A 14,540-nucleotide genomic window follows, 5' to 3' on the forward strand; every position below is an offset into this window, starting at 1 on the left:
CCACAGGAGTGATGCGTACTTCGTTTAAATTTCTGCTTTAGATGCACTGGGTGGTTTCAATACGTAAAATAAGAACGAGCAGCACTACAGGAACGCAGCAACGCTCGCCACGCCCCCTAGCCTCGTAGGCTCCGCCCCCGGCCTCGTTGACCCGCCCCCCGACCGAGCTCCTTTCTCCGCGTGAGGCACCTCGGGGTTCAGTAGGTCACTTCCCAAGATGGCAAGCATGCTGAAGGCGGCGGCGGTGGCGGCGGCGGTGGCGACCGGGAGCGCAGGTGAATACCCCGCGCGGTCGGGGCTCTCCGGGGGCGGGGCGCGCGGGACGCGAGGCGGGGGCCTGGAGGAGGCGGCGGGGGTCAGAGCACTTAAGTCCACTGCGCTCTGTTCCCTGGTCAGCACCTTTAGGCAGGAGGTATCTTACGGGAACGCCTCAGGTTAACGTGGGGCTTCCTTATAGTATCCGATTCTCACAGCCACCTTAGGAGGTGCAGTTGACATTGCCCCTCTTTATAGACGGCCCCGCAGAGGCGAGGGACCTGCCCGAGGGGACAGACAGCAAGGCTGGGACAGAAGGAGATGAAGTAAATGGCAGAGGGACAGTGAGTGTTAATGTCCAGTGCACCATAGCCTGGGGAGAAACCAGAAAGAAGGGCAAGTCCTTTAAAAAACGTAAGCTGAACTCCCAAGTACTTCCAGTATCCAGCTGGAAACACTTGGAGGTCAGTTGTGTAAAGAATACCTAAGGAGTGGTTTTCCCGCTCTGCCCCGTATAGAAACAGCAAAGAGAAAGGCAGATGGATTTGGAAGGTTCCTGGAGTCCCCTAAACCTCCATTAAAAAAAAAAAAAAAAAAGGCGGGATAGACTCAGTAATGGCAGAAACTCAAGTTTTCTGACTCTAAAGCCACTCACTTTCTCCTCTTTCTTTGTCCTCTTTCTTCTTCATCAGAAGGCCACTATTTCAGTTAATCTGAAATTCCCTGTTAGGAAGAGTGCCAAGTGATGTCTCAAGAGTTACTGCTGAACATTTGCCATAAAGCCTTCAGCTTAGCACCTTCAGAAAGTTTTCAAGGGGATGAACCTTTAATAATGTTAGATCTCTGTTAGATGGTCCTCTCTCTATTCCACCTATTCCAACTTACAGTTCTAGCCATCCTTTGAAGTCCCATCTCAAACTTCTTTATTGATCACTATAGTCTTCCTTACCAGTCACAACATTTCTTATACATTTATCATTGCAAGTCCCCAGGGCTAAGTATGAGCCACATACAAAGAAGCAACGCCATAATAGTTTTAGTTGTCTCTGCACTTTATCAGTTTAAAGAGGTGATATGTATACATGAAAAAATTTTATAGGGGGCTGAGCACAGCTTGTTGAAATGAATCTAATTAATAGGTGATTATCAAGGTTTTATAATAACACACCCTCCTGGTTCTTCCTCTCCTTGGTAAAGTACAAGCAGTATCTTAGCTCACACACAATAGCAAGTAACCCTTTGCAAAAACACAAAGATAAGAAAAATAAGACAAAGACTCATCTCTTATTAAATCTTGGAAAGCCATCTGTTAGAATGTAGATATTGTTCATAAAACACACACTAAAGATGTTAAAAGTTAAGAATCAAAAGAATGGTAAAAATTTCAGAGGAAAAGAGAAAATTCAACATCATGGTTTAATAACATCAACTTTGATGTCAAACAGACCTGGGCTTGAGGCCCAGCTTAGTTTGACCTTGAAGAAATTACTTAATCAGGCCTATTTTCCTTGTTTGCAAATGGGAAAAATAATATTGTCTGATGCAGAGTTATGAAGATTGAAGTGCTCACCGAACTATTACTGTTGTATCTATTTTATGGCCATGAGAACTAATAGGCAGAGCTAGGCTAGCACATGATGTACTCCCACTTCAGAATTCATGATTTCACCATTCGCTTAGGCAAGATTACAGACTTAGGCAAGCTTACATGGTAATATTGTTGCATAACTCTAGCAACGAAATAAAGCCATGGGTCTCTACTGGTAAGATGAGATCAAATCAACAAGATGGTACATCATGGTATGCCTTAGGATTCAGTTCTCTACTATTGGTGAATCCCAGAAGTATGGAGAACGCCTAGAGACTAGGGCGTATCTGCATTGGGGATAATAACCAGCTTATACAGTTCTTGAAAGGCAGAATTGTTACATAGTTTCCACTTCTATATGATATTAAAAGGAGTTCTCAAGTTAAAGCGATAGTCATGAGCAGTGTGGGTGAGTTAGAGTGTTCCTATAAGCAACTAATTTTAACTTGAAAAAATTGTAAATCACTGTTCTTGTATCAAAAAGCAAAAAGAGGACTATGCCTATAATACCTTCCAGCAGGGTGTCAGTAGTCACTAAATACTGAAATACTACCAAGATCTTCTAAAATCATAGCCCATATCGTAAGTTTTCCAGAGTAAAAGGAGAGTAGTCTCCTTGTCATAAAAAGTAGTAAATTGTGGATTAATGAAATGATACAGGAAATACTGAAATACTATGTGCGCCAAAACATTAATACAAGTAGTACAAGTAATCTTTAGTGTTTGAGAAAGATTCTTCATGTAAGTCTAGTATCATATATAGGGTAGGTGCACAACCAGTTTTTTCCTTTAAAAGCGTAAAATATGTTAGAAGTCAGAGATGCTCACATTTATAAGCAAAGTATTGATGTAACCTTTCTGTAAGTGCTAATAATGATCGTTCTTGGAATTTGTTATGTACTTTGTGCGAGGTGCTTTTCTAAACCCTTTATATGTATTATTCATTTTAGTCTCATGGCAATTCTGTGAGTTAAGTATTATCTTACTATACGAGAAAAGAAAGACACAGAGGGTACATAACTAGCCCAAGTTATAGAACTAATGGTAGGGTCAAGATTTGAACCAAGGCAGTTTAACACTGGAGCCCACATTCTTAACCATATGGCATGCTGCTTCTCGTATGATACTTACACACAAAACCTGAAAGTCAATATATCAATAATAACTTGAATATTAGAGAAGAGACATTTTTATATGTGTATCTTTAGAAATACTTTTATTCAGTAGTTGATGGCAAAAACTAAGGGGAAGGGAATGTAACTTCCAAAACATCATACGTTTATTGCTGCAAGAATTGAATATTAATAAAGATATATTTTTTTGGTAAATTACATAGACATCTTGTCACAAGGGAAAAGTAAAATGAAAATAGCGTATTCTAAAGGCCAGCTCTGATTTATCCTCCTATTTAAGATGCTTGAACCTTAAATAACCCCACTTTTTCTTTTATTGTGGTTAAATATTCATAACATAAAATTTGCCATTTTAGCCATACTTACATGTACAGTTCAGTGGCATTAAATACAGTTGACCCTTAACAACACAGGTTTGAACTGCATGGATCCAAGTATACTCACAACTTTGCAGTAAAGTACTGTAGATATATTTTCTCTTATGATTTTCTTAACATTTTCTTTTCTCTAGCTTACTTTATTGTAAGAATATAGCATATATATTACATATAACGTGCAAAATATGTGTTAATTGACTGTTAATGTTATCAGTAAGACTTCTGGTCAACAGTTACAATCTGTGATAGTCGAAAGTTATATGTGGATTTTTGACTGTGTTGAGGGTCGGCACTCTTAACCCCCCATTTTGTTCAAGAGTCAACTGTATATTCATATTGTACAGCCATCACCACCATCCATCTCCATAACTTTTCATCATCCCAACCTGAGCCTCTATACCCATTTAACAATAACCCCCATTGGGGCACCTGGGTGGCTCAGTCGTTAAGCGTCTGCCTTCGGCTCAGAGTGTGATCCTGGCGGTCTGGGATCGAGCCCCACATCGGGCTCCTCGACTGGGAGGCTGTTTCTACTCTCCCACTCCCCCTGCTTGTGTTTCCTCTCTCGCTGGCTGTCTCTCTCTCTGTAGAATGAATAAATGAAAATCTTTAAAAAAACAAAACAAAAAACCAATAACCCCCATTATCCTCTACCCCCAGTCCCTGGTAACCACTATTCCACTTTCTATGAATTTGACTACTCCAGGTACTGTACATATGTGGATCTATACAATATTTGTCCTTTGGTGAGTGGCTGTTTCTCTTATCATGTTTTTAAAGTTCATCCATGGGGCACCTGGGTGGTGCAGTCGTTAAGCATCTGCCTTCGGCTCAGGGCGTGATCCAGCGTTCTGGGATCGAGCCCCACACAGGCTCCTCTGCTAGGAGCCTGCTTCTTCCTCTCCCACTCCCCCTGCTTGTGTTCCCTCTCTCGCTGGCTCTCTCTCTCTGTCAAATAAATAAATAAATTCTTTAAAAAATAAAAATAAAAAATAAAGTTCATCCATGATGTACCATGTGTCAGAACTCCATTCCTTTTTAAGGCTGAATAATAGTCCATTATATGTGTACGCCACATTTTATCTTTTCATCTGTCAGTGGACACTTAGGTTATTTCCAGATTTTGGCTATTGTAAATAATACATCTATAAACATGGATATATAAATATCTCTTTGAAATCCTATTTTCAGTTCTTTTGGATATATACCCAGAAGTGGGTTTGCTGGATAATGTGGCAATCTTGTTATGACCCCGCCTTCAAGGAACATAGTACTTCGCAGAAGAACAGGAGAAGCTCAGAAAAATGAATCCTGTTAAGCACACACAATAGATTCCAGTTTGGCTTGCAAAGGATTGACTTCATGAAAAAAGGTGGTTTTGAAAATAGAAGATGATCCTGTTAGGAGACAACAGTAGCCAAATTATAGGACTGTGAGGAGAGATTTACTTTTATTATGGAGTCATGTATAAGTGGGGTAACAAAAATACAGTCTGTTTACTAACTGTGATGAGTAAAAAATTATTCCTACCAAAGTTTTATTTATTTATTTACTTATTTGACAGAGAGAGGGGGTGAGAGAGTACAAGTAGGCAGAGTGGCAGGCAGAGGGAGAGGGAGAAGAAAGCTCCCCATCGAGCAGGGGCTCGATCCCAGGACCCTGGAATCATGGCCTGAGCTAAAGGCAAACGCTTAACCGACTGAGCCACCCAGGCACCCCCTGCCAGAGTTTTAAACAGGTTGAAAATATGTATTTGGTGTTGGCAATCCACTGGTTGAATGCTGAAAACAAATGGGCTTCTTACTAAACAACTTGAAGGCACTTCTCATGAATGGCTAAGTATGTTATGTCTCCTCAAACAAGATATACAAAAGTTCAGACTTAAAAACTTATTACATGTGCTAAAATTAGATTATGTAAAGTTTGTACAATTTTGCAAATATATAAGAAAACATCGAATTGTACACTTCAAATGAGGGAAACTTATAGTATGGAAATTATATCAAGAAGTTAGGAAGACCTTATTTATTTTTTTATAGTATTTTTTTATTATGTTATGTTAGTCACCATACAGTACATCCCTAGTTTTCGATGTAAAGTTCCATGATTCATTACTTGTGTATAACACCCAGTGCACCATGCAATGTGTGCCCTCCTTAATACCCATCACCGGCCTATCCCAGTCCCCCACCCCCCTCCCCTCTGAAGCCCTCAGTTTGTTTCCCAGAGTCCATAGTCTCTCATGCTTCATTCCCCCTTCTGTTTACCCCCCCTTCCTTCTTCCCTGGGTGGCTCAGATGGTTAAGTGTATATCTTCAGCTCAGGTCATGATCCCGGGGTCCTGGGATCGAGTCCCACATCAGGCTCCCTGCTCTGCGGGGAGCCTCCTTCTCCCTCTGTCTGCTGCTGCCCCTGCTTGTGTTCTCTCTCTCTGTCAAATAAATAAATAAAATCTTTAAAAAACAAAAAAAAATTTTTTTTAAATTGGTAGGAGAGGAGAAAAGGAAGACCTTATTACAAGTGACTTTTCGCAATTTTGTGACACTTTATGTACAAATTTAACATAAAATTTCTTTTAAACAGTAAGTACCTTTAATGCATTTGAGTATAGACCCTTGCAGCTAAGCCTTTACTTATTTGGAGCCAGTGTTTGAAAAGACTGGTCCGACATAAATGCAATCTGGATGGAAGGAAATGCAATGTTATTTTTAAGCCAAGGCACTGAAAATATTTAGTAAGAGCCAATATTGAGGGAAAGATGGGAATCAGAGATCAGCTTTGGTAACATATCAGCTTTGGTAACGTATCTATTTCTTATATATCAGATTCCTGATTTGTGGAAGTTGTTTGTTCTTAAATCTGTAGATACTCATCTTTGCAATCCCGTTGGGTTTTAACACTCCTGTTTTTATTTTTTAAAGATTTATTTATTTGAGAGAGAGAGCCTGAGAGAGCATGCACACCCAAGCAGAGGGGAGGGGCAGAAGGAGAGAGAGGGAGAAAATCCCAAGCAGAGTCAGGCACTGAGTGCAGAGCTCAACATGGGGCTTGATCTCACCACTCTGAGATTGTGACCTGAGCCAAAATCGAATCAGCCGCTTAACTGACGGAGCCACCCAGGCGCTCCAACACTCCTGTTTTCAAATATTTGATACATTTATTCACGTATTTATATAATGTCGTTTATTGTGAAACTATGTGGAATAGTCACAAATTACACATTATGGAGTTCAAAGTATTGCACTTGTACCTTTCTGAGATAGGAGGCAGAGAAACCTAAACTAGAATTGTGAATTCCTACCAGTCAGAGGGCAACCTGAATTAAAAATATCTTTTGTTGCCAAAGGCAAAGGAGAAAGTATAATTTTTTAAATGTTCACAGCAAACTTTTCAGAACTCTTTTTTATTAAGTACCTATAAGGATCTATATCACAGTACCCCTTTAGTCCATGTTTCCTGCCTCAGTTTGCTTGATCTACAGGATTTCACTTTAGATTTTTAACTAAAGTCACTCCGTTGTTGTTGTTGTTGTTGTTGTCGTCGTCGTCGTTGTTTTAAGGTAATTCCATAACGTCACATTTTAAGATGTACAGTTTAGCAGCATTTATTACATTCACCATGTTGTGCAACCATAATCTTTATTTAATTCCGAGACATTTTCATCACCCCAAAGGGAAATCTCTTGCCAGTTAAGCAATCAATCCCCCTTCGCTCCTCCGTCCAGCCCTTGGCAACCACTATCCTGCTTCTTGTCTCTATGACTTACCCATTTTGGATACTTCCTATAAATGGAGTCACATAACATACGACCTTTTATGTCTGACTGCTGTCACTTAATAGAGTGTTTTCAAGGTTCATCCATGTTGTATCATTGCTTCATATCCACTGTATGGATGATATTCCACTGTACAAATATGAATCATTTTCCATAGCTATTGGGAATAGTGCTGTCATGAAAATTGGTGTACAAGTTTTTGTTTGAGTACATGTTTTCAATTATTTTAGGTACTTAGGAGTGGAATTTCTGAATCACATGCTAATTGTGTAATAACTTTTTGAGTTTTCCAGACTGTTTCATGGCAGCTCTATCATTTTACATTCTTACCAGCAATGTACAAGGATTCCAGTTTTTCCACATTCTCATCAACACTTTTAATTGTGGGTGTGAAGTGGTATCTTGTTGTGTTTTTGATTAGCCTTTCCCTAATGGCTAATGATACTGGTATCTTATGTACTTTTTGGCGCTTTTTATGTTCTTAACCCTTCATTTTTTTTTAAGTTTATTTATTTAAGTAATCTCTACACCCAGTGTGGGGCTCGACCTCATGACCCCGAGGTCAAGAGCCTCATGCTCTACCAGCTGAGTCACCCAGGTGCTCCTCTTAACCCTTCATTTTAAAAAAGTTGAATTATTGAATTCTCACCAGTATCACTGGGTTTATTTTTGTTCTATTCCTAGAGACCAGATAAAACTAATAAAGTGATATTTCTTTTCTCAAGCTAGTTTACATTTCTAGAGTTAAGATAAACCTGTAATTACAAAGCCTTGACTTTTACATTATATAAGGATGTTATTATCTTTCTATTTTCTTAACATATAATGAAGATTTTGTGCTCCATTGAAAAAGAACCAGTCATTCTAATAACTCTTTCCTCTTCTCCCATTTCCAAATGATAAGGTGGTTATGGAGAAAGGTAGACTACAGGGAGGCTTCTAATAACATGAGTTGCTTGGGCTTCCTTCCCAGTGTCAGAGGTTTTCGAATGTCCCCCAACAAACTGGAACAGTATATAAAACTTCACCTTCACTTGCACATCTTGTAATTTGTTCCTATGATATTTCTATATGTTCCATAGCTAGTAATAGGATGCCTGCCACAGAACCACCAGCTGCCCCATCTCTTGTAGAGATAACACCGATAAGGAGAATTCAGAAATACCTAGGCTCAGTATTTGACATACCGTTAAGATTTCACAGAGCAAACGACTTCTTTTGATGTGCATTTTACTCTAAAGATCATTGGCCTTACCTACAATGTTTTTTTTTTAATACAAATACATTTTGTATTGAACTTTCCTTGCAAAATGCACAGATTAAGAGTTGCAAGGAAAGAAGGGAAGAGCAGTTTGACCAATGATTTTGTTGGTTGTTAACATTTTTAAAATTCACTACCGCCATGCTTTCGAGATAGTTTCTTGGTCTCCACAGATTACCCTGCATAACGCTCAGTGAGCAAATGACCATTGTAAATCAGTAACAGTGAGAATGGCTGGATTTATTGTGCACCTGTTATGTATGTCTGACACCGTATTATATTTTTTATACCAAATATCTAATCTTTACAACAAACTTGGGAAGATAGATATTTAGTGGGTAGTACCAGAATTTTTTTTAAAACTGAAATAAAATACAACAGAGTAGAAAAATATCAGAGTACATCACATCTATTGAGGATTAGGCATGCTTTTCATGAAATTTACTTTCAATTGTACATTTATATATGTGTATACTAGTTTGGAATACACTCGAATTATAAAATACAGTGAGTCCATAGAACTGAGCTGTGTCAACCTATTGTTAATGACAACCTTTGGGTATTTCCGTAATCAGTAATACAGGCTCGAGCATAGCAGAAGACTATCTTAGGCTGAATTTTGCCTTCTACTGAACTATGATGCATCGTGTTTGTCAAGCAGTACCATACACTGGTTATCAATCCCAGGGGAGGACTCTAAACACTTCTCCCCATTGTGTCTTGGTGTCAGAGTCTTCAAAGAAAACACAAGCAGTAGATGGAACAGTGCTTTACGTAAATAGAAAGGAGACCAAGCAAGATTATCTTTAATAGTGGGTGTTGGCCCACCATTGCCAGTGAGTCTTTCCCAGTGGCCAGTGTAGCTCAGTTTACCTATGCACACTGCTCTTTGCTGTCCCCTCTCCGCAGAGGACTGCTATGACACACACACACTTTAAGCTGAGACAAAAGAGCATTCACTGATAAGCCCTGTGATAAGCCCTGCACAGGCTGTGTGGACTCTTTATCTGTTGGTAAGGAAGTTTTCATCCTTATGCGGTTGAGTGGGGGTTGGAAGACTACACATGTGAGACTGCCTTTCCCCACAAGGTTTGTGGTCTTAAGTAGTGTCACTTTAATTTCCTCATTATCAATAATTTCAGTAAAGGGGAATTAATTATTTGTTAACCAGAGCTCTGTGATACTAAGTACTGTTTATTGTATTTTCCATTAAGAGCTAAATCTAATTGTTTAGAATATGTGTTCTTCTATTTGCTATTTTGAACCTTTTTTATTAAGTGATGTAGTTTTATAAGATTATTTTTAGACCTCATCTATGTATATAATTTTCATTCTGGGGAGAATCTGGCTCTTAAAATCCAGTGTCTTGGGGACTGGGGATACAGTAATCCACAGGGAGAACACATTATAGGTCTCTTCCATTTCGAAATGAAAGAGATTTCTTCATATTCAGGAGCAGTTCTGCTTCTAATTCTTCAAAATTATAAAAAGAAACAGTTTTTAAAAATCTGGTCTCAGAGGAAATTCTCACAAGTTTAAGGACCCTCTTAATCTTTGCTTGTTTTTCTCCCAAACAATGAGATATTTTCCTTTGTAATTATTAAAAAAAAATCACATTAAAAAGCACTGTTAACAGTCATGACTTTAATACATATTACTATAAGACAAAAAATTGGTTATAGGTAGGGAAGAAAATTGCTTGTTCTCATCATTAAATGTGTGTTGTTTCACTGTCACATTCAAACTTACCTCTTGTGAAATGCAGAGAATAGCAAGTAATTCTTAATGCTGTGCTGTTATCATTTAGGTGTTGTCAGTAAATAGAAATTATCATGAAAAATGCCATCTTTGTTTTAAATCTAAAAAGCTCAGAATTAATTTTTTGATTCCAGGCAGTTGTTTCAGAGCAGAGTAATTTTGACATAGTTTTTCCATTTATCTCCCTGATTTAATTTCAGTAATTAAAACCAGAATAGGTATATAAATGATTTTTATGTGTATTATGCATTTAGTTTTTTTAAAAATAATTTTATAAATGCGTTAGTTCTCAAAAAAAGGATATCAATGGCTGTTCCATTTTCCAGGGCTTTTTTCCAAACTTCAGACTCCAGTTCCAAAAGCAAGTACTTTTTCCACATCACAGTCCTCGCTTCAAGTGGCAGGTCCTGTGTGGAACCTGGGTCGACTCAATCATGTAGCAATTGCAGTGCCGGACTTGGAAAAAGCCAAGGCATTTTATCAGAATGTTCTGGGGGCCCAAGTAAGTGAGGCGGTCCCTATTCCTGAGCATGGAGTGTCTGTTGTTTTTGTCAACCTGGGAAACACCAAGATGGAGCTGCTGCATCCATTGGGAAATGACAGTCCAATTGAAGGTTTTCTGCAGAAAAACAAGGCTGGAGGAATGCATCATATCTGCATTGAGGTATTTTATTTCAATGTTTGGTGTTTCAAATTTCTCTTTTACAAAGTATCTTTTACTCTTTAAGACTACATATTGTCACTGTCATCAGAAATTGGTATTAAGTTCTTTAAAGGGAATGGTAATACTGGTCTCACTCAAAGATGGATCCATAGATATACTCTCTTTCCCTCTAGAAAACTAAATAATTAATAATAATATATTTTATTGAAGTCTGGATTTAACAGCCACAACAAAGGCCACCAAAGCTGGCCAAAACAGATTTGTATTTAGTATTTATTGATTATACATAACCTTGCATGTAATAGGAATACAGCTGTTTTCACTATCACAAGGCAATTAGAAGAAGAAGGTGAAAAGACTTTATAGAGTAAGAATTTCCATATACATGCTAAGTATTCTTATGATTATTTTCTATCCTTAAAATTCAAATAACTTGTTCCTTATTACAAAGGCAATACATTTTCAATTACTGTGATTTTTAAGACCTTTCAATTGCATCTGCTTACAGTTCCCACGAAAAACTTGAAATGTTAGACAAGAACATTCTCATTAGAGAGCTTGTATCTGTAGATATTCATGTTCAGATAACTGCCTTTTGTAATGTCAGCGAAACTAATTATGCTTCAGTTTAAATTATTTTGATAGGACAATTCTTTTGATAGAAAGACTGGCATAATTAATTGGTAGGCCTCATTCCTAATCTAGTAGAGAAGGGGGTTGATTCTAGAGTGAATTCAAAGATTTATTCAGTTCATTTTGCAATCATATTTGAGAACCTACAATGTGTACTCCACTGAGTAGTGAACTTCAGCACTGAAGAAGAAACGGACCATGCGGACAGTGAGGAGGGGCAGCTATTTAGAAAGGCAATTACAGTATCCTATGATAAAGCAGAATTAATATACATGTCTCCTCAGTAACATCAATAAGGGAAAGATTGCTCCTGGCCAGTGGAGGAGGTGAGAAGGCATCACAGGGCATGAGTTGTAATGAATGTGAAGGAATTCCTCAGATCAATGAGAGAGGAAAGGTATTCCAGGCAGAGGGAATAGCATATGCAAAGGAACAGAGTTATACTAACAATTCACATTGAATCCTCTGGCAGTATACAAAGGACTCAGTGTGTACTATTTTCTTAATTTTCACAGCTACTCTATGAGCTGTTCTACTCAACTTTGACAGTTAACTTGCCCATAGTCAAATTAGTGGGCGGGCTGAGGGCCAACACAGATTTGTTCTGATTCCAGGATCTGCACTGTTAGCCATGGTGCCAGATTGCCTTCATTATATTGGCTAAGTTTTGGAATCTGAGGTAAGGGAGCCATAACATGTTAGGAGCTAAACAAGCCTAATATTTAACCTTTTTTTAGGAGGTTAATTTTGGCTGCAAGTCTTTATTTCAGTGGACCTGAGGGTTTGTCTAAGACACTGCCCCCAGGATGAGAAGCAGGATCATCAACCTTTGAATTGACTCTTCCCTCTCCCACACTACAGTGTCTGTGTTCTACATCAGAGAGCCCAGGCCTTCAAAGGAAGCTGCCATGTGAGTTAGAGTTCAGTTAAGTAAAGAACAGTGGAAGTTCAGTAATGTAATAGCAAATTCAAAAGTACAGATTAAAAGGGGGAAATGAAAATATGTCAGTATAAAATGAAGGTATGTAATAAGAAGAGGTGTGAAAAGTTAGTTGCTAAGTTAGTATGACACCCCCTGTCATTGTTCTCTGCTCTCTGTAAAAAATAAAGTGGCTTAATTAGATAGATGGATAGATGGATTTTATTTTTCTCTTCTCAGTCTAGAAGTGAGGTGTCCCAGAGGGGAGGGAAGGCAGAGAGAGAATACAGGGCAAATACCGGTTAAGAGAGGATCTAGAAATTACACATGTCACTCCTGTTCATGTCCCATTGGCCCGAGCTTAGTCACATGGTACTCTTGGTTGCAAGTGCAGTCTGTAGTCAGGCGGTAGGTACCCTGCTCAAACTTGCGCTGTTGCTATAATTAAAAGGCGGAAAAGGGGAAACCGCCAATCTATGCTGCACTTGGTAATTTTTTAAAAAGTGGTATTGCCAGAATAGTATGACACTTTTTCTGAATGAAGATATGTTGTAGGATGGAAACATGGGAGAGTTAGTGTTGCCTGCTGCTGCAGTCTGTGAAATGAAGTCATCATCACATGCAGGGGTTTGATTCCCTGACTCACCAGATAGAACAGAATTCCTCGCCTATCCCTGAACAAATACATTTTTGTTGAATGAAACCACTCAGATATCAGGGTAAATTTTCTTTTTTAATGTAAAGACATATTTAATGATTCTTATAATCACAGATACAGGATTAGGGAAACAGCAAGAAATGGATGGCATATTAAACTGGGTGATTCGAGGAGAGTTTAGTAAGGGAATTACTTATAAGACATGGGCAAAGTTTAGGTAATCAACAGTACATGGTGCAGTATCCTTAATTCTAGCTCTGGGATGGGATGGGATTTTATTTTCAAAGACCCAGAAGTGGGAACCACCAGCATTCTCATATGCTTGAGGAAATAACCTATCTAGCCTTTGTAAATATAAGGAGCTTCAAGATGGGTGCTTGCTTAAGTAGAAAATGATAAATATCACATACACGGTGATATTTAAAAAACCAGTGACTTTGGCTTTTCCTGTTTGGGGGATAGGCAACATTCAGAAATGTGTCTTCTGAAGATGCTCATAATCTTCTATAGCATTATGGCTCATCGCCATTTATTTCTTAACGCCCTTCCTTCTTTTAAAATGTTAAATCCATATCTGCAGATTCAGATACTCTGTTTTTGATGTCTAGACTATGTTAATGGACCTCATTCACTTAAACTAAAAATCACATTGTGGCACAGAAATGATGACAAATATTTCCCAGAAAAGCCCAAAGTGAGTGTTTATTCTTCTTGTAATCCACTGATTGTAAACAGAAGAAAAGCACTGAAGAACTCTGATATGATCTTTTAAAATTTAATTTAATTTTATTTTTTGATGTAAAGTTCGATGATTCATTAGTTGCATATAACACCCAGTGCACCATGCAATACGTGCCCTCCTTACTACCCATCGCCAGCCTATCCCATTCCCCCACCCCCCTCCCCTCTGAAGCCCTCAGTTTCTCAGAGTCCATAGTCTCCCATGCTTCATTCCCCCTTCCGATTACCCCCCCTTTCTTTATCCCTTTCTTCTCCTACCGATCTTCCTAGTTCTTATGATCCATAGATGAGAGAAACCATATGATAATTGTCTTTCTCTGCTTGATTTATTTCACTTAGCATTATCTCCTCCAGTGCCGTCCATGTTGCAGCAAATGTTGAGAAATCGTTCTTTTTGATAGCTGAGTAATATTCCATTGTATATATGGACCACATCTTCTTAATCCAATCATCTGTTGAAGGGCATCTCAGCTCCTTCCACGATTTAGCTATTGTGGACAATGCTGCTATGAACAATGCTGCTATGAGCATATGGCCCTTCTCTTCACTACGTCTAGTTAAAAACTGAGCTACCCTATGACCCAGCCATTGCACTACTGGGTATTTACCCCAAAGATACAGACGTAGTGAAGAGAAGGGCCATATGCACCCCAATGTTCATAGCAGCATTGTCCACAATAGCTAAATCGTGGAAGGAGCCGAGATGCCCCTCAACAGATGACGGGATTAAGATGTGGTCCATATATGCAATGGAATATTACTCAGCCATCAAAAAGAA

At 38.7% G+C, this 14,540-nt stretch overlaps 1 protein-coding gene across 1 annotated transcript in view; it reads left to right on the top strand.

Moving 5' to 3' along the window:
* The first annotated feature begins 77 nt into the window (after positions 1–77).
* MCEE (methylmalonyl-CoA epimerase) overlaps positions 78–14,540 on the top strand; it is a 30,085-nt gene continuing 15,622 nt past the window's right edge. Inside the window, exons 1-2 of the mRNA XM_008687568.2 lie at positions 78–275; positions 10,474–10,811. Of these exons, the coding sequence (XP_008685790.1) occupies positions 218–275; positions 10,474–10,811 (396 nt within the window). The 5' untranslated portion in view covers positions 78–217. The remainder of the gene's footprint in view (positions 276–10,473; positions 10,812–14,540) is intronic.

Source organism: Ursus maritimus, unplaced genomic scaffold, assembly GCF_017311325.1.
Source record: "Ursus maritimus isolate PB19 unplaced genomic scaffold, ASM1731132v1 scaffold_27, whole genome shotgun sequence".
Classification (NCBI taxonomy): domain Eukaryota; kingdom Metazoa; phylum Chordata; class Mammalia; order Carnivora; family Ursidae; genus Ursus; species Ursus maritimus.